The sequence below is a fragment of the Triticum dicoccoides genome, chromosome 1A (genome assembly GCF_002162155.2).
Source record: "Triticum dicoccoides isolate Atlit2015 ecotype Zavitan chromosome 1A, WEW_v2.0, whole genome shotgun sequence".
Lineage (NCBI taxonomy): Eukaryota > Viridiplantae > Streptophyta > Magnoliopsida > Poales > Poaceae > Triticum > Triticum dicoccoides.
Window position 1 is genome coordinate 412,693,939 of NC_041380.1, and position 24,156 is coordinate 412,718,094.

At 43.4% G+C, this 24,156-nt stretch overlaps 1 protein-coding gene across 1 annotated transcript; it reads right to left on the reverse strand.

Moving 5' to 3' along the window:
- Nucleotides 1-11,465: 11,465 nt before the first annotated feature.
- Nucleotides 11,466-13,032, reverse strand: LOC119276507. The gene is made up of 2 exons (XM_037557581.1): nucleotides 12,704-13,032; nucleotides 11,466-12,610 (listed from the first exon to the last, which is right to left on the reverse strand). Exons 1-2 carry the CDS (start codon nucleotides 12,839-12,841, stop codon nucleotides 12,137-12,139), a joined length of 612 nt encoding a protein of 203 aa, XP_037413478.1. The 5' UTR covers nucleotides 12,842-13,032; the 3' UTR covers nucleotides 11,466-12,136.
- Between the last annotated feature and the right edge of the window lie 11,124 nt (nucleotides 13,033-24,156).

Here is a 24,156-nt window from a genome sequence, read left to right on the forward strand (position 1 = left end):
GAGAAGGAAAGGGAAAAGAGAATAGATGGAAGGAGGGGGCGCCGCCCCTCCCCCTAGTCAAATTCGGACTAGGCCTTGGGGGGCGCGCAACCTCCTCTCTCTCTCTTTTCCCTAAAGCCCAATAAGGCCCATATACTCCACGGTGAATTCCCGTAACTCTCCGGTACTCCAAAAAATACCCGAATCACTCGGAACCTTTCCGATGTCCGAATATAGTCGTCTAATATATCGATCTTTACGTCTCGACCATTTCGAGACTCCTCGTCATGTCCCAATCTCATCCGGGACTCTGAAATACCTTCGGTACATCAAAACACATAAACTCATAATACCGATCGTCACCGAACGTTAAGCGTGCGGACTCTACGGGTTCTAGAACTATGTAGACATGACCGAGACTCGTCTCTGGTCAATAACCAATAGCAGAACCTGGATGCTCATATTGGTTCCTACATATTCTACGAAGATCTTTATCGGTCAAACCGCATAACAACATAGGTTGTTCCCTTTGTCATTGGTATGTTACTTGCCCAATATTCGATCGTCGGTATCTCAATACCTAGTTCAATCTCGTTACTGGCAAGTCTCTTTACTCGTTCCGTAATGCATCATCCCACAACTAACTCATTAGTTACATTGCTTGCAAGTCTTATATTGATGTGCATTACCGAGAGGGCCCAGAGATACCTCTCCGACAATCGGAGTGAAAAATCCTAATCTTGATCTATGCCAACTCAACAAGTACCATCGGAGACACCTGTAGAGCACCTTTATAATCACCCAGTTACGTTGTGACGTTTGGTAGCACACAAAGTGTTCCTCTGGTATTCGGGAGTTGCATAATCTCATAGTCATAGGAATATGTATAAGTCATGAAGAAAGCAATATCAACAAACTAAACGATCATCGTGCTAAGCTAACGAATGGGTCAAGTCAATTACATCATTCCCTAATGATGTGATCCCGTTAATCAAATGACAACTCATGTCTATGGCTAGGAAACTTAATCATCTTTGATTCAACGAGCTAGTCAAGTAGAGGCATACTAGTGACACTTTGTTTGTCTATGTATTCACACATGTACTAAGTTTCCGGTTAATACAATTCTAGCATGAATAATAAACATTTATCATGATATAAGGAAATATAAATAACAACTTTATTATTGCCTCTAGGGCATATTTCCTACATCTTTGCCCCGTATGTTGAAACAAAATTGTTATGTAATATCATGTTTAGTTAAAAAATTCTCCTCCTGTGCGGCCGTGTTATGTGAAATCTGAGAGTTGGCCAGTCATCGGATTCTGCCCCCACGTAGAAAAACAGGGGTGTTCGGGATGTAATCTAAATACTCTTGATCCAATCGTTTGGTCCTTGAAGGAGGTGTTTAGCGCGACGAACCGGGCAATCGGACTATGCGGCATTAGCACTCTCACTTAGCCATAGGAGTTTGACAAATAGAAATATAGGCGCAGGCCCTAGTATCCGGACTAGGATGCTATAAACACTTGATCGGGTAAGTACCAATCCTTCGCGTAATGCGGAAAAAATCTCTAAGGATTTTAAGACCTCCGAAGAGCTGACCAGCTCTCGCCGCATCATGACAGTCAGTTTTCGGCTTTTCTCTACTGAGGTGCTCACTTGGATAAATCAGGGCACAATCGCAGTAGTTCTCCCTTTACTACCCTAGCCGATACAACGGAACGTAAGGTAGTAAGCACAGGAGCCGGGCAACCCAGCTATTAACCAAAGACATGATTAAGAGCCAATACATATAGTGCTAAATTCGGGGTGCCGAACTGTACTGTGAAAGTGTTCGGACTTTTGTTGCCATGTTGTGGGCGCTATGAAGCCCCTGGCAAATTGAAACGTACCAGAGTGTACGGGTGTTATCTGTTAGAGTTAGCAGGAATAAGAAAAAGACAAGAAGGAAGAAAAAGAAGAACAAGTGGTGAGCTGGAGCCGTAAAAATTTGGGCCACAACCTGCTTCTATTATAATGTCATTGTTGTGTTAAAGCGCATTTATACAAGTAGTGCGATAAGCATAAGGCTATTTACTATGCCTTAACCAAGAGAGAGCTGCGTGTGGGTCCTGAAAATAGGTAGAGGGGTCGTTAAAGAGACCACCTAAAGATTCCCCAATACGTCTATGCTTCTTGTCGCCTTGGTATTTTTATCCTTCGAAAAGAATAGATGGTCAAGCCGTCAGAAAGGGCCTGTGAAAAAAGGAAATAGTGAAATTAGGTGTGTCCGGAGCGGTCGAGCCGTATTGCGGAACACAAGCTGGTTATGCCTTCGCCCGTGCCCATGGTATTTTTAGTGCGCAATTATGTATGCACGGTACAGTTGCCGCCACTTGGTCGGGACTGGGACGGAGGCTAAATTGCTAGTCGAGCTCCTGACGAGCCGAGCTGTCCTTCTACGGAATAGTTCAGACTCTCTTGACAGTGTCCGGGGGGTCGGCCGCTGAATTGAGTTTCTGCCTGAAAAAGCCACCCTGTACCTCTGCCGCTAAGGCAACAATGTGCTCCTCGGTGCGGAGGGAGCGTTTCGTGTTTCCATTGACTGTTATGACACCGCATGGTCCGGGCATATTGAGCTTGAGATAAGCGTAGTGTGGCACCGCATTGAATCGAGCAAATGCGGTTCGTCCGAGCAGTGCGTGCTAGCCACTGCGAAAGGGGACGATGTCGAAGATTAACTCCTTGCTTCGGAAGTTGTCCAGAGATCCAAAGACAACCTCTAGTGTGATTGAGCCCGTGCAGCGGGCCTCCACGCCCGGTATGACTCCTTTAAAGGTAGTCTTTGTGGGCTTGATCCGTGATGGGTTCATGCCCATTTTGCGCATTGTATCCTGATAGAGCAAATTAAGGCTGCTGCCACCGTTCATCAGGACTCACGTTAGGTGGAACTCATCAATTATTGGGTCCAGGACTAGTGCGGCTAAACTGCCGTGACGAATACTGGTCGGATGATCCCGGCGATCAAAAGTGATCGGGCATGACGACCATGGATTAAATTTTGGGGCGACTCGCTCTATCGTGTAGACGTCCCTGAGCGCGCGCTTGCGCTCCCTCTTGGGGATGTGGGTAGCGTATATCATGTTCACCGTTTTGACCTGAGGGGGAAACTTCTTCTACCCCCTGTGTTCGGCGGCCGGGGCTCCTCGTCGTCGTCTTCGCTTTGCGATCCCTTATCCTTGTTTTCGGCGTTTAACTTGCCGGCCTATTTAAAAACCCAACAATCTCTATTAGTATGATTGGGTGGTTTGTCTGGGGTGCCATGAATCTGGCACAGACGATCAAGTATGCGGTCCAAGCTAGATGGGCCGGGATTGTTCTTTTTGAACGGCTTTTCCCGCTGACCGGACTTAGAGCCACTGAATCCGGCATTGACCGTCGTATCCTCAGTGTTGTCATTGTTGTTTTGACGCTTGTATCTATTGCGTTGAGACTTGTCGTTGCTATTTTTAGCTTCAAGGGTGCTGGCATTGCTTGCATTGTTTTTTCTACGAGTCAGCCAACTATCCTCGCCCGCACAAAAGCGGGTCATGAGTGCCGTGAGGCCCGCCATGAACTTTGGTTTCTCTTGGCCGAGGTGACGGGCGAGCCATTTGTCGCGGATGCTGTGTTCAAAGGCTGCTAGGGCTTCGGCATCCGGACAATCGATGATCTGGTTCTTTTTAGTTAGGAACCTAGTCCAGAATTTTCTGGCGGACTCTCCGGGCTGTTGAACTATATGGCTTAAGTCATCAGCGTCCGGAGGTTGAACATATGTACCTTGGAAGTTATCAAGGAAGGCTTCTTCCAAGTCCTCCCAGCTGCCGATGGAATTTTCGGGCAGGCTGTTCAACCAGTGCCGGGCTGGTCCTTTGAGTTTTAGGGGGAGGTATTTGATGGCATGAAGGTCATCGCCGCGGGCCACATAAATATGGATGATGAAGTCTTCGATCCATACCGCGGGGTCTGTGGTTCCATCGTATAATTCTATATTCACGGGTTTGAACCCTTTTGGGAATTCATGTTCCATGACTTCGTCGGTGAAGCAATGAGGGTGTGCGGCACCTCTATATCGGGCCGTATCGCGACGTAGCTCTGATGGAGTCCGTCTGTGGCTTTCAGCCCGCACATGACTGGGTTTGTCATGTCCGAATAGATGGCCGTCGTCGCGTGTCGGGGCACGTCCTCGCGATCCGTAGATCGATCTGGTATGTCCTACTTTATTATTCAGGTCATGTCAAAGGTCATATGTATGACCGTGAGCTGATTTACCTCTGCCTTTGCGATGAGGCGGGGCGGGCTGGTATTCGGCTTGAGTTGTCACTTTATCTCGACCATGTGGTGGTCGGTCAGCCGCATTGTGCGATGGTGGTATGTGTTCCAGCACCTCGTCATCGAACTGAGGTAGCAATTTGCACTTCGGGTAGCTTTTGGCTGGGCGCTTGAGGCCGTATTCTTCGGCTGCTAGGACATTGGTCCATTTATCATTGAGTAGATCTTGGTCAGCTTGAAGCTGCTGCTGCTTCTTCTTCAGGCTCCTTGCAGTGGCTATTAGCTGGCACTTGAAGCGCTCCTGCTCAAGAGGTTCCTCAGGCACGATGAAATCCTCAGTGCTGAGGCTTGCCTCATCCTCGGATAGCGGAATATAACTACCGTCCTTCGAGTCTTCGTGCGTGGCCTGTTTACCAGGGCTAACTTGCCCATCCTCCTGTTCATCCTGTTCAGCGGCTGCGTCAACGGGGTCTTCGTTGTCTTAGGCACCTTCAGGAGTGTTGTCTTCTCCTGTGCCAGTGTTGTTTTCTCTAGTGCGGCGTGACTTAGAGCAGCACCGCTGACGCCGATGCTTTGATTATATCTCGGAAGGTTTATCCTCAGCTGGATCTTCCTTGTCATCGCCGCTATTCTTCTTTGGTGCATCCACCATGTATACATCATACGATGAAGTGGTCGTCCAGTGTCCGGTGAACGACGGGTTCTGGGCCTCTTCTTCTCCGGCATCGTCGTCCATACCGTCGATGTCATCGGAGCTGTAATCAAGCATGTCAGTTAAGTCTTTGATAGTGGCTATGAAGTGGGCGATGGATGTGAATTGAAATTCTCCATCAGCAGCCTCCGGTTCGAGCCGGACACAATCCGGTTGTGAGCCTCCCACTACAGATAGTGCTCTTAACGAGTTTAACACGTCGCCCAGAGCCGAGTGCCGGAAGATGTTCGCGACGCTGAATTCGGCGATCGATGACCGATCATGCTCGACATGCGCGGATGCACATAGTTCAGAACTTATAACCGGAAACGAGTCCGTAGCTCTGGTGACACAGATGTTAGTTGAAGTTAAGTCTGTGTGCAGCTCCAATGCCTTGGGTCCGCGGCTTCCGTGACGGGGTTGAGCTTCCTGTCCTCGAATGGCGCGACCTGCTCTGAATCTAAGGCCGGAGCGGTTTCAGGTGCAATTTCCTGGGCATGGCCCGATGACAGATCTAAGTCATGTTCATCATGGTGGCTGGGAGCGACTGTCGTGGTCTCGAATCCGCCAAAGATCAAGTCTCCATGAATATCTCTGACGTAGATCAAGCTTCTAAATCTGACTGGTGTCCAGGGGCGTAGCTTTCGATCTGCTCCAGATGGCCAAGCGAGTTGGCCCGCAGTGCGAAGCCGCCGAACACGAAGATCTGTCCGGGGAGGAAGACTTCTCCTTGGACAACATCGTTGTAGATGATTGAGGGAGCCATCAACCTTTTGAGGATGGCACAGTGGAACTATCAATGAAAGCACCAATGTCGGTGTCAAAACCGGCGAATCTCGGGTAGGGGGTCCTGAACTGTGCGTCTAGGATCGATGGTAACAGGAGACGGGGGACACAATGTTTACCCAGGTTCGGGCCCTCTCTATGGAGGTAATACCCTACTTCCTGCTTGATTGATCTTGATGAATATGAGTATTACAAGAGTTGATCTACCACGAGGTCGTAATGGCTAAACCCTAAAGGTCTGACCTGGCTATGATTATTCGGTGGTCCATCTACAAACCTAGCCCTCTGGTTTATATAGACATAGGAGGGATCTAGGTTTACACAAGGTTGGTTACAGAGAAAGCAATCTTCATAGTCGGTCGCCAAGCTTGCCCTCCACGCCAAGGAGAGTCCCATCCGGACACAGGTAGAGTCTTCGGTCTTTGTATCTTCATGGCCCAACAGTCCGTCCCATATCCAATAGGTTGGACGCCCGAGGAACCCTTAGTCCAGGACTCCCTCAGCTATAGGTTGTGGTGCGCATGGTGGTGCTCGTGCACCTTGTGCTCGGGCAGTCCAGATGTGGGACAGAGGCGGGCTGTGTGAGATGGTGGTCACGGTGCTAGTGATGGTGCACCTGGCTTGTGTACTCATCCTAGCGGCGGTGGTTGTGGGGCGGTGGAGGTGGTGTGGTGGTGTGGTGGTGTGGCTAGTGGTGGGCGACGACTAGCGTGAGGAGGATTCGGGCCGCGACGCCCAAATATGGAGGTGGCTACGACGTTCGTCGGGCGTGTGGAGATGGCAGGCGTCAAGCAGAGGATGGTATGATGGTTGAGCCAGTATTGGATCGAGGGGGCGGTGTCGTAGTGTTTTGCTAGGGCCTTGCTCCTGGTTGTGGCCGAGGCAGACGATGGTGATGTCCATGAGCATTCGCTTCCTTTTTGAAGGTGTCGTTAAGGCAGCATGATCGATCCTTCGCTCGAGGCAGCTCCGAGGGAAACCTCATATCAGTAGGCATTCTATTATTATTATTATAGAAATTTCCATAAGAATTACCATAAGCATTTGAAGAATTTACTAGGATATGGCCTAGGATTATTACCAAAATTTCATCTATAAGCATTGTTGTTGAAATTACTTCTAGAAATAAATTTCACATCAACATTATCTTTATTTTGCTCAATCAAAGTAGACAATCACATATCATTTGGATCCATATAAGTTTGTTTAGTAGTAAGCAAGGACATAATCATATCAACCTTTTCACTGAGAGAGGAAATTTCCTTGACGGAATTTACTTTCTTACCAGTTGGAGCTCGCTCGGTGTGCCACTTGGAATAGTTTGCAATCATGTCATCGAGAAGCTTAGTTGCCTCTCCAAGAGTTATCCCCAAAAATGTACCACCTGCAGTAGAGCCTAGAAGATTCCTAGAAGTGGCGGGGCCAGTTTATTCATGTTGTCCGTGATGAAGAGGTCAGTAGTCACACAAAGAGCTCCCCCAAAACCTTATCACCCATCTCCCGTATAGGACTCGAAGTGGTGGGGTTTCAAAGGTGATGTCTACTACGCAATCTTCTTCTTATAGACTCGTGTTGGGCCTCCAAGCGCAGAGTTTTGTAGGACAGTAAAAAATTTCCCTCAAGTGGATGATCTAAGGTTTATTAATCCATGGGAGGCGTAGGATGAAGATGATCTCTCTCAAACAACCCTGCAACCAAATAACAAAGGGTCTCTTGTGTCCTCAACACACCGAATACAATGGTAAATTGTATAGGTGCACTAGTTCAGCGAAGAGATGGTGATACAAGTGTAATATGGATGGTAGATATAGGTTTTTGTAATCTAAAAATATAAAAACAGCAAGGTAGCAAGTAGTAAAAGTGAGCGAAAACGGTATTGCAATGCTTGAAAACAAGGCCTAGGGTTGATAATTTCACTAGTGCAAGTTCTCTCAACAATGATAACATAATTAGATCATATTGAAATCCCTCAACGTGTGACAAAAGTCACTCCAAAGTTCCTATCACGGAGAACATAAGATGAAATTGCTTGTAGCGTACGAAACCACCTCAAAGTTATTCTTTTCGATCAATCCATTGAGCTATTCTTATAAGTGTCACAAACAGCCCTAGAGTTCATAGTAAAATAACACCATATGATACAAATCAATGAACCCTAAATGTCACCTAGATACTCCAATGTCACCACTAGTATCTGTGGGTCAATTAAACGATATGCATCAAACAACTTCTAATTCATAATATTCAATCCAACACAAAGAACCTCAAAGAGTGCCCCAAGATTCCTACCGGAGAAACAAGGATGAAAACGTGCATCAACCCCTATGCATAGATTACCCTAATGTCACCTCGGGAATCCGCGAGTTGAGTGCCAAAACATACATCAAGTGAATCAATAGAACACCCCATTGTCACCACGGGTATCCCACGCAAGACATACATCAAGTGTTCTCAAATCCATAATAGTATTCAATCCGATAATAATGAAACCTCAAAGGTAAAACTCAATTCATCATAAGAAGATAGAGGAGGAGAAACACCATATGATCCAAACTATAATAACAAAACTCGCGGTACATCAAGATCGTGCCAAATCAAGAACACGATAGAGAGAGAGAGATCAAACACATAGCTACTGATACATACCCTCAGCCTCGATGATTAACTACTCCCTCCTTGTCATGAAGACCGCCGGGATGATGAAGATGGCTACTGGTGATGGTTTCCCCCTCCGGTAGGATGCCGGAACGGGCTCCCGATTGGTTTTTCATGGCTACAGAGGTTTGCGACAGCGGAACTCCCGATCCAGGTTCCTTTTTCGGGGTTTCAGGATTTATAGGATTTTTTGGCGTCGGTTTCACGTCAGGAGGGTCCACGAGGCAGCGACAAGATAGGGGACGGCCCTAGGGGGGCGCACCCTCCACCCTTGCCGTTGCCTCGAGACTTTTCTGGCCCAACTCTTGTGCTTCGTGGGCTTCTTCTGGTCCATAAAAAATCATCGTAAATTTTTAGCTTGTTTGGACCCCGTTTGATATTCCTTTTCTGCAAAACTAAAAAACAAGGGAAAAACAGAAACTGGCAGTGGACTCTAGGTTAATAGGTTAGTCCCAAAAATAATATAAAATAGCATATTAATGCATATAAAACATCCAAAACAGATAATATAATAGCATGGAACAATCAAAAATATAGATACATTGGAGACGTATCAAGAGGCCTACTGTCCCGACCAGCGGTGCACGCCACAACCTCTCGACCATTTTGAGACTCCTCGTCATGTTTGTGATCTCATCCGGGACTCCAAACAACATTCGATCACCAAATCACATAACTCATATAATACAATATCGTCATCGAACATTAAGCGTGCGGACCCTACGGGTTCGAGAACTATGTAGACATGACTGAGACACCTCTCCGGTCAATAACCAATAGCGAAACCTGGATGCCGATATTGGCTCCTACATTTTCTACGAAGATCTTTATCGGTCGAACCGTTATGACAACATACGTTATTCCCTTTGTTTGTCGGTGTGTTACTTGCCCGAGATTCGATCGTTGGTATCTTCGTACCTAGTTCAATCTCGTTACCGGCAAGTCTCTTTACTTGTTCCGTAATACATCACCTCGTCACTAACTCCTTAGTCGTTTGCTTGCAAACTTATGATGTGTATTACCGAGATGGCCCAGAGATACCTATCTGATACTCAGAGTGACAAATCCTAATCTTGATCTATGCCAACTCAACAAACACCTTTGGAGATATCTGTAGAGTATCTTTATAATCACCCAGTTACGTTGTGACGTTTGATAGCACACAAGGCATTCCTCCGGCATCCGGGAGTTGCATAATCTCATAGTCGAAGGAATATGTATTTGACATGAAGAAAGCAATAACAATAAAACTGAACGATCATTATGCTAAGCTAATGGATGGGTCTTGTCCATCACATCATTCTCTTAATGATGTGATTCAGTTATCAAATGACAACTCATGTCCATGGTTAGGAAACCTTAACCATCTTTGATCAGCGAGCTAGTCTAGTAGAGGCTCACTAAGGACACGGTGTTTGTTTATGTATTCACACATGTATTAAGGTTTCCGATTAATACAATTCTAGCATGAGTAATAAACCTTTATCATGAATAAGAAAATATAAAATAACAACTTTATTATTGCCTCTAGGCATATTTCCTTCACTATGTTCTCACAAAGAACACTCAATAGAGCATCCTTAAACAGGGTATCAATTTTCTGAAAGGCTTGTTCCTGTTGAGGATCAAGATCTCTTTCAGGTTTGCTAAGAGGTATGCCAAGAGTAGCGTCATAGTAGCTCATGGTTTGAAACCATAGAACGGCTCTCACACGCCACCTTTTATAGTGCACACCCTCAAACATAGGAGGCCTCAGCAAAACCACTCGGGTTAAATTGCTTATAATAAGGATTTTGGATTGTTGAAAATATGAGCAATTTAATGTATGATTTTATTAACAGAAACAATAAGTAAAACATGACTATCATAACAGAGATAAGACAAGTCATGCAATCTGACAGAGAGCATGCAAATAGCATTTGAAGTAGTGAATATGAATATAACATATCTATGACAGAAGGAAGAACAACTCTAGCAGGATGTCGAACAAAAAGAACACGAACACGTACTAAGCCGCGATAGTGGCATTGGGATTGGCGTTGGCGTTAGCCCATGTAGTCGAGGAGGTTGTCGACGCCGGGGAAGAAGTCGTCGTTGGGGAAGTGGTCGTCGGCGTCCATGATGAATAGGTCAGTAGTCACGCAGAGCAATCCCCAAAAACCATCTCACCCTTCTCCCGTATAGGACTCGAAGTGGCGTTGGCGCAAGCCGGGATGGGGAAGAACCTAGCAGCAACTAAAAGCTTGGAACTCGGTGGCATGAGGAAGGTGATATTCTGGTGTGTCTCTCTGGAGAGGAGTGACCTCTCGTTTATAGGCACAGGAAAAGGAGGTGAACATGCAGCAGCGGGAGGTGAAGAAAAAGAGGGAGACGAAATGAACAAGCAACTACTAAAGAGTGTAGCGTTCGTATTCAATCTTCACTACAACAAATTTAGACAACGACTCGGCCCCTTCCGCAACCCGTGACGCGTCGTGATGAGGCGTGGCGAGACGGGCGTCGGGGGAGGAGCACGCGTGCTCTCTTGCTATCATGCTCATACATGTGGGAAAACAACCTCCCTTATGAGGAGATCCAACTCCTACTAGGTGAGCAGTATGAGACTAAACTTTAGTCCCACCTTTTGTTTTGCATGGATAGGCTAAATGGGCCTTTAAGATTTATTAGGAATTCTGAAAATGGCTATTAGGCTGGCCCAAAATAGACCTAATTCCAGCACAACACACGACTGACTCCCCCAACTCCGGCAAGGTCGAGCAGCCTCAACGGGTGAGGGTGGGAGTGGATAAGGAGAAATGACGAGGAAACATTCACGGGCTCAGCGGTTACAACGAACGTTTCTTCCAAATTGTGGCATGGTTGCTACAGCCGTGCCAAGATTCGTGCAAGGAATCTAAAGGGCGTCTGTTGAGAGGGTCTAATATCTGACGTTCGCTGGTTATGTTTTTCGAACTTATTTTTTGTCAAATTTATGAAAGCTGAAAACCCATGGCGCCTCGTATATTTTAACGGAGGGAACAGTAACAAATAAAACAACAGGGATGCTTGCTGGATGTCTTTTCTAAGGGAAAGAAAAATAAAAGATAAGAAAAAACCTGACATTGCAAAGAAGATAGGCGAACAGTTACATGTACTTTGACCGTTTGATAGTTTATCTCGGTCATCGCCAATTCACGTTAGGCCTTGTTCGGTTAATCCTCCTTCCAAGGGGATTGGAAAGGAGTGTGGGGGATTTAATCTACCTCAATCCTTGTCAATCCGCTTCAAATCCACCTCAAACCGAACAAAGCCTTAGGCCTTATTTGGTACTAGTGTTTTTTAGGAAATTGGTGGGGATTATCCCGGTTAAACTTCCAAATCCCCACATATCTCAAAACATCATTTTTGGTACTAATGTATTTGACATGCTTCATCCTCATATTTCCTCACAAATCCCAAAACTCTAGTGCATTTTTCTCAATATCCAATACACTACCCCTACCTAGTGGATTGATGATAAATGAGGATTTAAAAGGATTGGGTGAAGGTTGGAGTTTCACCTAATCTCTGTGAGGATTATCCCCATCAATCCCCTCAAAAACCCTAGTACCAAGCACGGCCTTACTGGGAATTTTTGACTGACATGTGGTCCAAGTTCTAAAAAACGAACAAGAAATACACCTCTCAAAGGCTGTCACGTGGCCCAAGAGTAGAGGAGCAGTCACCAGCGGTCGATCGACAGGCGGGAGAGCTTCACGTCACGAGGTAGATAGGCATCGCCGGAGCAGCCCCTCCAGTTCCTCCGGCGCCACCACGGAGATTGACGTCCCTGAGACTAACATACGGAACTCGGACCGAGGAAATGCCTAGCTCGGCGGCGGCCAGGTGACCGGACCGCACGGCCGGCGACCAGCACGTGCACCCCGTGGAGTCGTCGTCGCCTCCGTCATCGGCGAAGTAGAGTGGCCGGGGGGCGAACGCAGCAGCAGCACCGCAGGAGGACGACGCGGCTGTGCCGGCAGCCCGAGCGGCGGGGCTGGACTTGGACGAGGGGCGCTTGAAGAAGAGGAGCGCCGCAGAGGCCGCGGAGCTCCACCACCCGCGGCGGCGCTGCTTGCCATTGTGCTGCGCGTGCTGGTGCTTCTTGGAGATGGGCTTCTGGAGCTTGAACCGCGCGTGCTCTAGCTGCGGCGGCGGCTGCTGCTGCTGGTGACGCTTCGCGTCGGGCTGAGAGATTGAAGGAGCAGAGCGAGTTTCAACGGTTGTTAATTAGGAAACTGAGAAATTGACGCGGGACTGACTAACTAAGAGGAGACTGACCAGCTGGGAGAAACGGAGGAGCTGGGGGTCGAAGCCGTAGTCGCTGAAGTGGTGCGGCGGCTCCGTCTCGCCGGCGGCCGCCGGGAACGGGAAGACCGGCGTGCTCGTCGTCGCGGCCACCGCCCTCTTCTTCCCCATCAACGGAGTACGTACTTACTCCACAGCCGAGTACGGGCCGTGTACAAAATGGAGAAGCTCGTGGAAGCTCTGGTTTCAGCGAATATTTTCTTTGTAGCAGTACGCTCCTCCTTGGGAGTAATAAACTGAGTGAGTTCAATCGATTAGTGCCGCAGCGTGTCGAGATGCAGACGAGCTGAGCCGGTGACTGGTGGCGGGTGGGCGCGGCAGTGATGAGTGGCGGGGGCAGGTAAAAATAGTGACCGTTGCAGCCGCTGCTCCCACGCGCGTGGCCACTTTTTCTTCCTTTTCGTCTTCTTCCTTTCCAGAGCTGGCATGCGATCCGTTTTCTCCCTTCTGGCTGCACCGCTCCGAGTAATGAAGTTGGTGCTGGTTGCCGGCACGAGCTTACTGCAACGCTGCTGCTTGATGATGGAGGCTGAGTGCTCTGATGCGAGCATGTGACCTGATTTACCAACATGATCATGGTGCGAACAATGTGTGTTTCAGAACAGAGTAGTAGTACTGCAAGGTCAGAGTGCACTGAATCGAGTGAGATCCGTGTCCGGTAAAACCGGAGACAGCGGGAACGAAACTGAGACAATGGTCGGGTTTGCGTGGACCTCTTTCTAGTTGATTGATCTTGGGGAAGCCGGTTGCCTAGACTTTTTGGTGGATGTCTTGATTTGTGTGTTGGCGAAACCATTAATTAAGGACGCAGACAGTAAAAATAGTGTACTACAAATTTCAAAATGTAAATGGGCCATGGACCATTTGGCTTTGCCATAGCTCTGCCAGTGACCGCGGGCGCTTGGAAGTTAGGGCATCTTCAACCCTGATCCACAAAGCGGACACTGTATTCGTCCATGGACTAAAGGACAAGTCTGCAAACACTGATCTAGGATCCGGTCATTCAAAGTTAAAGGCATCTTCAAAGCGCATCCTCAGACCGCCTGCACGGTATGGATGTGTTTAGCCATCCAACGCAGGTATGTATCGGTCTGCCGAGCGGTCTAGACGCACTTTTTCGTGTAACCCGAGAAAAACGTGCACACGTGGGTGAGGGTTAGGGGCTTTGCGGGAGTCCGGACAACAGCTATGTAGGACCCGGACACCCCTGACCCACCCAAAACCACTCCCGGACCCCGCGCCTCCATCCTCCCATTTTCTCTCCTTTCGTTTTGCTCTCTTGCATTCGCCGCCGCTTCACCACCCAGTCGCCCCGCCACATCCCTATTGGAACTCGATGAGTCCCTCACCTCCAACGGTACACCCGGGCTCCATGCCGCTTCTCCTCCACCCCCGTTCCACACCTCTCCTCCGCCCGCCGCGTAGGTATTATCTGCTTCTACGATACTCACCATGCTCAACAACTGTTCGGTGAAATGCCCGTGCAAATTTTTCTGTCCCTCCTTCTTTGAAGCAACGAATTCAGATATGGAGTACATCTACACGCACTATGTTGAGTCGTCCGACGAGGAGGACTACACGGATGAGACAATCATGATGCAAGCGGTCCTTACAGACATTGAGCATGCAGAGGAGCATGTTCTCAATTTCAAAGAATCGGTCAAAGGTCATCGAGTGCTCAACTGAAACAGGGCGTGTGGCCATTTTACAGGTGAGGATGCTGCCGCAACTCTTGGATTTGAGAATATGGGTGATCTTATCAAACTTGCAGGCCAAAATCTGAGCATATTTGAAGAGTTTGTTCAAGTGCGTCCACAAATTCGGCATTGAACAACTCACAGGCAACTAGAGGAAGATCTGATTGAGCATCTGTGGGCAGTTAAAGGGGACAACAATGTTGGATTGTAATATTTAAACTTTTTTACATTGTAAGTATTGTTGCATTTGAACATTTGAACTATTCTAGACTATATATGTGGCTATTTGAGTGTGCGAACTTCAAAAATATTTGGGGCCAAATGTATGTGAATAGCTTTGGATGCCCGGCTTCCGCATCTGTGTCCGCGGACTGGTCCCACCTGTCCGTGGACGAATGCGATGTCCATTTTGTGGGTTAGCGTTGGACATGCCCTAACCGCATATGTCTGGTTGCATTTCACTTAAAATTTAATAAAAATAAACAAATTTGATGCATATTTAAACTACCCAGACGAATTGTTTCATACTTCGATGACTTTTACATAAGATCAGATGTTCACGTTCTTTATTTGAATGTGCATCAGATTTGTTTATGTCCGTTAAATTACGTTCAAGATGTCACCAAACATTTACGGCTGTGGTTGCATGGCCGGCTTTCATATCCGTGTCCGTTAATTGGTCCCCCAGTCCACGGACGGATACGGTGTTCAGTATGGGGATCGGTGTCAGAGATGACCTAAGGTGTCTCTCCATCCTCCCATTTTCTCTCCTTTCGTTTTGCTCTCTTGCATTCGCCGCCGCTTCACCACCCAGTCGCCCCGCCACATCCCTATTGGAACTCGATGAGTCCCTCACCTCCAACGGTACACCCGGGCTCCATGCCGCTTCTCCTCCACCCCCGTTCCACACCTCTCCTCCGCCCGCCGCGTAGGTATTATCTGCTTCTACGATACTCACCATGCTCAACAACTGTTCGGTGAAATGCCCGTGCAAATTTTTCTGTCCCTCCTTCTTTGAAGCAACGAATTCAGATATGGAGTACATCTACACGCACTATGTTGAGTCGTCCGACGAGGAGGACTACACGGATGAGACAATCATGATGCAGGCGGTCCTTACAGACATTGAGCATGCAGAGGAGCATGTTCTCAATTTCAAAGAATCGGTCAAAGGTCATCGAGTGCTCAACTGAAACAGGGCGTGTGGCCATTTTACAGGTGAGGATGCTGCCGCAACTCTTGGATTTGAGAATATGGGTGATCTTATCAAACTTGCAGGCCAAAATCTGAGCATATTTGAAGAGTTTGTTCAAGTGCGTCCACAAATTCGGCATTGAACAACTCACAGGCAACTAGAGGAAGATCTGATTGAGCATCTGTGGGCAGTTAAAGGGGACAACAATGTTGGATTGTAATATTTAAACTTTTTTACATTGTAAGTATTGTTGCATTTGAACATTTGAACTATTCTAGACTATATATGTGGCTATTTGAGTGTGCGAACTTCAAAAATATTTGGGGCCAAATGTATGTGAATAGCTTTGGATGCCCGGCTTCCGCATCTGTGTCCGCGGACTGGTCCCACCTGTCCGTGGACGAATGCGATGTCCATTTTGTGGGTTAGCGTTGGACATGCCCTAACCGCATATGTCTGGTTGCATTTCACTTAAAATTTAATAAAAATAAACAAATTTGATGCATATTTAAACTACCCAGACGAATTGTTTCATACTTCGATGACTTTTACATAAGATCAGATGTTCACGTTCTTTATTTGAATGTGCATCAGATTTGTTTATGTCCGTTAAATTACGTTCAAGATGTCACCAAACATTTACGGCTGTGGTTGCATGGCCGACTTTCATATCCGTGTCCGTTAATTGGTCCCCCAGTCCACGGACGGATACGGTGTTCAGTATGGGGATCGGTGTCAGAGATGACCTAAGGTGTCTCTCTTCCTTTCTCTGCACTAGTAAGTGTGTACGTGCAACGCACGTCTATTTGAACTAATAAGTGTGCACACGCAATACGCATTTATTTGGATTAACATATTATACTAAACTTAATACAAGACAATTTATTCATAAATTTGAAATTTCCCTATAAAGTACACGATCTCTTATTTCCAACTCGTACAAATAATTTGAAATATCGTTTCTTCTTAATCAACATGTCTCCTGATTTAAAAGACCACCCACTTTTCTCAATGTATAAAATTCAAAATTATTTTGAAGATTCATCATGATTCTTCATATGCACACATTTATGCAAGTATAGTCACACATAAAAATGTCACTTAGGACAAACTAAGGAACCGTTTCAGTGCCAACAAATTCCAGTCAAGAATTACACAAAATCGTCATGAACATATACAGAAAAAAGTGACCTCTCTTTCTCCGAGATTGATCGAACAACAAGTTTCTGTATATATCTATCCGACACTACTACATATATACAATATAACATCTCTTATAATCCCTAACATCTAAAATCGATTTCAACTTCCATATGGCATTCTCCGTCTTTATATATGACATGGTCAAGAAAGAATCCCGCCAATTCCTCTTGAATTGCTCGTATGCGATCATGTGGTATGAGTTCATTCTGCATCTGTCACATCTAATTTAAAGAAGAGGGTCAATACATATATATGAAAAAACTCAACACAATTGATGGTAATAAAATAAAATTGTGAATATTATTTATGTACTAAATGATATGAAATTTACCATGACCACAAAATATCCTACATTCATCATCATCATAATCAACATGCAGTTTTTGCTTCTCTTGTATGTAGTCCAAGTTTTCTATCAGGAAAACATGTTAGCTCAACTGTAGATAAGGATGGTATGAAAATGCTCATGTAAAATTACAGTTGCCATGTATCTGCTGGACAAACAAATACACTTATGCAAACTTCAGGTTTTTTTAGTAAAACTTATGCGAACTTTAGTTTTTTTTCATTAAAACTTATGCAAACTTCTGGGTTTTTTCAGTGAAACGTAATTTCATGACTGCAAGTAAGGTCTTGGTTCAGCGAATTTGTCTGTGAGTTCACTATGTAGTCGTGAGTTGGCCATGTAATAACCGGTAGTCAGTACTTAAAAAAACAAGGATGTCTATTGCAAGTACGTGAAAATCAGTGAAAAAATAAAGAAAGAAAGAAGGCGAACGTCTCTGTGTGTGCTCCAACGCTCCTCTGTTTCTCATTGCCTCATCTCTAGTTCCTGTACTTCTAGATGTGTCACCACCGGCGAGGTAGCGATGACAGTAAAAAACAACACTCGATATTTACTTGATTAATGCGTGTGTGTGGTGCGTTCGCGTGAAGGCGAGAGTCTCCGTCGTTTAGGCGTGCGAGCGGCCGCAGCGACCGTGTCCTCTCACCAGCTGGGCGGCACTGTTGACGCAGGTGAGTCAGTCGTCCAGCTTTCATGCGGCGGCCTCCATGCACCGGGATTAGCTTTGGACGACGTCGTCCACGCGCGAGTACCGGACAAGCGTGTCCAACGGAGCAGCACGCGTCAGAGCTGAGGGAGTCGGCGGTGGCTTCGGGCGAGTGAGATGGGGCCGTGATTAGCTTCACCTGCTTCACAGTGGCCGAGACCTGCACCGCCCTGGGGACGATAATGGTTGGCGACCAGGCGAATCTACATGCATGGTTGTGGGGGCAGATTTTTTTGGCCCGCTTATACTGGTCCGAGATACTCAACATTGCCCCCACTTGAAGGACCTCGACGGTGGGTGGTTGTCAGCGTGAGTGTTGTGGATGGAGCCGAAGTTGACGCGGATGCCGGTGGTTCCCGGAGAGCATGCCCAGGATGTGGACGAAGTCGTTGCAGTCAGTAGAAGTGTGTTCGAAGGAAGCCACAGCTCCTCCTCGCGTGTCTCCCATTGTGGCTCGCGTGGGTGGTGGGCTGGTGACGGCTCGCGACTCGCGATCACGATTCCCTGATAGGAGACGATAGGATGCGCTCGCGATTAGTTTCCTAATAATTAGATGCGCTCGTGATTGGTTATCTAATAGGATGCAGCCATGATTTGTTTCCCAATAATTAGATGCCCGTGATTAATTTCCTAATAGGATGGCTCATAATTATTTTCCTAATAATAGGATGCACGCGTGATTTTTTTTCCTAATAATAGGATGGGTTTGTGATTAGTTTCCTAATAATTAGATGTGCCTGTGATTAGTTTCTTAATAGGATGTGTCCGTGATTATAGTTTCCTAATTGACCAGGCATGGACTTTCATATTTTCCTCCGCGGTGGAGTACTGTCAGTCAATGTAAATTGCTAAGTGCACACAGAGAACATATTCGGTTAAGGCTAGCCGTTAGATTGAGTTTAATGGAACTAATCATGCGGTGGTAATGTATCCGTGTACGTTTTATGGGGTGCACTTAAAGAAGATAATGTTTACTCTTTTATAAGTAGTATAGATAAGATGAGAAATAGAATTTCTTTTCCCTGTGAGATTATAGATGGTTCTTTTGTGTCCAATCTGATTTTGCTCAGATGTTGATCCTCAATCCAAATTTACACATGTGCGGAAAAAAGACGGATCATGCGATGTTGATTAAGGTTACACCCTAAATAGAATTTTTAAATTTTTAACCAGGTAAAATAATGTTATATTCACAATCTGTACATTATTAATTTTAATATATAAAATGTCAAAATTAGAGCTGGAGTTTAAAGGACATGCATATCGAAAAAATATATATTTTCTAGATGACGCAAGGCCTGCCCACGAGAGATACAGGGCCGGCCCAGCGCACGACATCCTAGAGGCTACATCCAACAGCTTTGTTTCTTCCTGTTTATTTTCACGTTCATTTTTATTATTATTTTGCTCTCTTTTTATTTTTATTTATATCTGAAAAATAATATTAATCAAGCATTTGAAATATGTTAAATGTGTATAGTAAATATTAATCATGTAGACAAAAAATGTATACAAAAATATATAATGTGTATAAACGTTTTTTTCATGTATTTAAAAAATATTAATCAAGAATTTTAAAAAATTAGTCAAGTATTGCAAAAAAGTTAATCAAGCATTTGATTTTTATTTAATGTGTATACAAAAATTGTTTCAAATGTATACAAAAATGTACAAATATTACAAAAAATAGACTTCAAAACATATATATATATATATATATATATATATATATATATATTAATCATGTAGTTAGGAAATGTTAAGCATAAACAAAAAAATGTTCCTGACGTATAAAAAGTGTACAATGTGCATGGGAAAAAAAGTAGATATTAAAAAACATTTAGGAAAACAATATTATACATGTAGAGAAAAAATTCCAGTTGTATGGAAAAAAGTACAATGTATGTTCAAAAAATATAGACTATGGATAAAAAGGTAGAGATCAATACGTATATTTCATAAAAATGTCAATGCTACACTTGAAAAATGTTAAACATGTATATAAAATATTTTTTATGTATACAAAAAATGTACAATGTGTATGAAAAATAAGTAGACATCAAAACATATATCTCAAAATATGTTAATCAAATATTATTGTGTAAGAAAATTGTTTCCTGTGTATACAGAAAAATGTAAATTATGTGAAAAAGTAGAGATCAAAACATATATCTGAAAAAATGTTAAATGAGTATGCAAAATGTTTTTTTGATATACAAAAAGGCAGAATCTATATGAAAAAAGTAGTCCTGAAAACATATATATTTTTAAAAATGTTAATAATGTATTTGAACAAAATGATAAACGTGTATAAAAAATGTTTCCCACTGTATATGATAATGGTAAAAAATAAATAAAACAGGAATGAAACAAAGAAAGCTGAAGAGAAAAGGAAAAATAAATAATAAAAAAGGAAACACAGAAACCCTAGAAACCGTTCTAAAACAGTGCAACATATTGAAAAATGAAGAAACCCGAATAAAACCCAAGAAAGAAGCAAATAAAACCAAAGAAAGAAATAGAAAAACCGAAGGAACCAATGCAATTCAGTGAGACAATGCCAAACCGAGAATACTGATAAAAACGAAAAAGAAAAAAAAAGAAAACCAAAGAAAAAAGAGAAAGAAATATAAAAACAGACAAAAAATCAAGCAAAAGATTGCAACGACCAGAAAGTGCTCCAGGCGAGAGAATAGTATATGTTGGTTGTGGAAAATCCAATTTAACGCTAACTGCGTCAAAATGTCGAGCATTCGCACAGTCAGTCCCCCAAGCGTGAGTATTGGGTCGGCCCACTTCCACACAGCGATGCAGCCGCTTTGGGGAACCTTCCACAAGGTTCCCTGAACCGGTTTTTTTATTTTTATAGCAGTTTTTTTGGTTTTCTTCTGTCTTTCTGTTTCATTCCTTTTTTTTTCTGTTTTCCGCTTTCTGTTTCTTTTTCTTGTTCCTTTTCCTTTTTTTTGTTTTCTTTTTTTGTTATGTGGTTTGAAAATTGTTTGGAAATTTCAAAATTTGTTCGTGTTTCTAAAAAACGTTCAAAATTTTAGAAAAGGTTTGTCTTTCAAAAATTTGTTCATAAATTCAAAAAATATTCGCATTTTTGAAATTATTTGGGCATTTCGAAAAATGTTCTTGTTTAACAAAAATTGTTTGGATTTTTTTGTTCAAAATTTTCACATTTTATAAAAAATGCTCCTTTTCGGTTTCTTTTTCCTTTTTGCCTTTTTCAAATTTACTTTTATTGTCTTTTTTGTTCAAAAATTTGAAATTTTGTTCAGATTTTCAAAAAAAAGTTCCTCTTATCAAAATTTGTTCGGCCATTCAAAAAATGTTCACGTTTAAAAAACTGTGAAGGACTTTCAATAAAGGGTTCATGTTTTTAAAATTTGTTCACAACTTGAAAAAAATGTACAAGAGTTTAAACAAATATTCTATTTTCAAAAATTGCTCACAAATTCAAAAAAATCATGTTCTTTAGAAAATGACAATTCAAAAAATTCATGATTTCCAATTTTGGTCAGGAAATTTAGAAATGATTGTGATTCCAATTTTTTGTTTGGAATTTGCTGAAAGGTGCCATTTTTCAATTTTTGTTCGTAAATTCTAAAAGTGTTCGTAGTTATAATTTTTTGTTCGGAATACATGAAAAGTTCGTTTTTTTTTCAAATATTTGTTGAAGAATTCAAAAAATGTTCGTGGTTTCAATTTTTTTTTCAGAATTTCATTGTTTGTACACATATTCAAAAAAAATGTTCCTTTTGCCAAAAAATGTTCTGAAATTCAAAAACTGTTTGCACATTTTCAAACTATACACTTCAAAAGAAGTACAATTTTTTTAAAAAAACTATCACTGCAATAACTAATTCTAGTTCGTCACATTAACTGATTCAAATATGCTACAGTGGGCAGCCCGGTTCGATGCTAGTACTTATTCTTCAGGATGCGCGCTGCTGTACAAACCAGATAAGTTATTTGGTGGAGTGGCTATGAGCTCACAATCGCCAAGCGGCTTGTCTCGTGGTCGAATCTCACATCGCAAAGTCATTTGTTTTTACTCTCTTTTTACGTCCCGCGGTACCTCTCGATGGGCCAGCCCAGTCGTGCTGTGCGTTCTGCCGCCAATTTGACGCAAAGAGCGTCAAATAAGGGCTCATGATATAGCTCTAGCTCCCCATCTGGCTCGCCTCTGGCCCAAGGTTAATGGGCCAGCCCAGTACTATAGCGACTCTTAGTGCGAGTTTTTTTTTCCTCTATTGTCTTCACGGTTTTCACTGTTTGCATCAGTTCTCTTTTTCTTGTTTATTTTTCTTTTCATGTTTTCGTTTTTGGTTAAGTTTTTGTTAGGATTTCTTTTTGATTCTTTTTAAGCATATGTCTACTTTCTTTGTACACATTGTATATTTTTTTTATACATCATGAATATTTTTTATACATGTTTAACATCTTTTAAAATACTTATTTTGTTATATTTATATGTCTCCTCGAGACGGCATGACCATAGTGGTTAGGGAAGTGCGGATACCTAGGCGAAGACGGCTGTGCATGCATAGTGGCGGTGTTGATCGGCTTAGCGAGATCAGATCACACACGTGGTGTTTCTTTTTCTCGAGGTAGCAGTCGTTCGGTTGTCTAGCTTGAAGTGCGGCGCAGTCTGCCGATAGAACATTTGATCTGAACCATTGATATGGCAGACCATTGATATAACGTGGACATTTGTATGTGATTAAAATGGGTTTGATGAGAGGTTTCCGGTTATCCCATGTGCACTTTGTGATGTGGTTGTAGGAGAATTTAAGTTACCTCGATCGCCATCCCTTCCCGCTTTCCCCGCTTGTGATCCCCCGGACGAATCAATCGCGCCCATAATTATGACTGATCTTCTCCTGTGATTTAAGGATAGTTTCAATTATCATTAAAGCAGATGGATTTTTTCCCGTGAATTAAGGATGGTTTTTAATTCTCATTAATATGAAAATATTTTTTTCTTTATTTAAGGACGGTTTTCAATTCTCATTTAAAGAGAAAAATACACGCCTAATTTTTTTCACCTTTTAAGGACGGAGAGAATGTATGCTTTTCTGCAGTAAAAAGATTGTCAAAGGTGGGATTCAAACCGTCATTCTCTCTCTCGAGGATTAAGTAAGATAACCACTAGACTATCTAATCAATTACTCCCTCCGTCACAGTTTACAAGTCCTACGCGTATACCTAGGTTGTCAATTTTATCATCCTAATATAAACTATATAACATAAAAATTATACCTTTTGAAAGTAGAACATCTGAAGTTTATATTGGTATATTTTTTGTAATATATGACTTGTATTAGGTTGGTCAAATTGACGACCTAGGGGTACGCACACGCCCTGTAAACTGAGAGAGAGGGAGTATGTGATTTGACTAATCGAGGTTTAATTTCTAGACATGTGCATCACGCTGGAAAACAGCATGGTAATTTAGGCCTGCAACGATGGTAACGTGCACACAAACACCACGGTAACTATGACCCTGAGTAAAGATATTGTTGAAAATACACACACGGTAATTCGGTGCAAAGAACATGGTAATATATACACCACAGACGTAATATACACACCACTAGATCATCTAATCATTTATGTTGACTAATTGAGATTTAATTTATAACATGTGTATCACTCTGGAAAATGGCATGGTAATTTAGGATTGCAACGATGGTGACGTGCACGCAAACACCATGGTAACTGTGACCCCGAGTACAAATATTGTTGAAAATATACACACGGTAACTTGGTGCAAAAAACATGATAATATACACACCACAGACGTAATACACACACCACTAGACTATCTAATAATTTATGTGATTTGACTAATTGAGATTTAATTTATAGACATGTGTATCACACTAGAAAACGGCATGGTAATTTAGGACTGCAACGATGGTAACGTGCATACAAACACCACGATAAGTGTGACATAGAATACTGATATTGTTGAAAATATACACACGGTAATTCGGTGCAAACAACATGATAATATATACACCACAGACGTGATAACTTACTTAGCCCAGACGTAATTGACCCGAAAATTCTTTTTATTGAAAAATATAAACGTCAATAACTTCTATGTACATAGTATGATTATATACACACGACAAATTTATATCTCAGTACAACATCTCAGAGCTTGTTGTTAAATGTTAGGCCTGTTCCAGTTAACACACTTTTCTACTTGTTTTGCTTTACTAGTGTGCTTAAACCTGTACACTGAAACTATCTTTTGAAGATTATTTT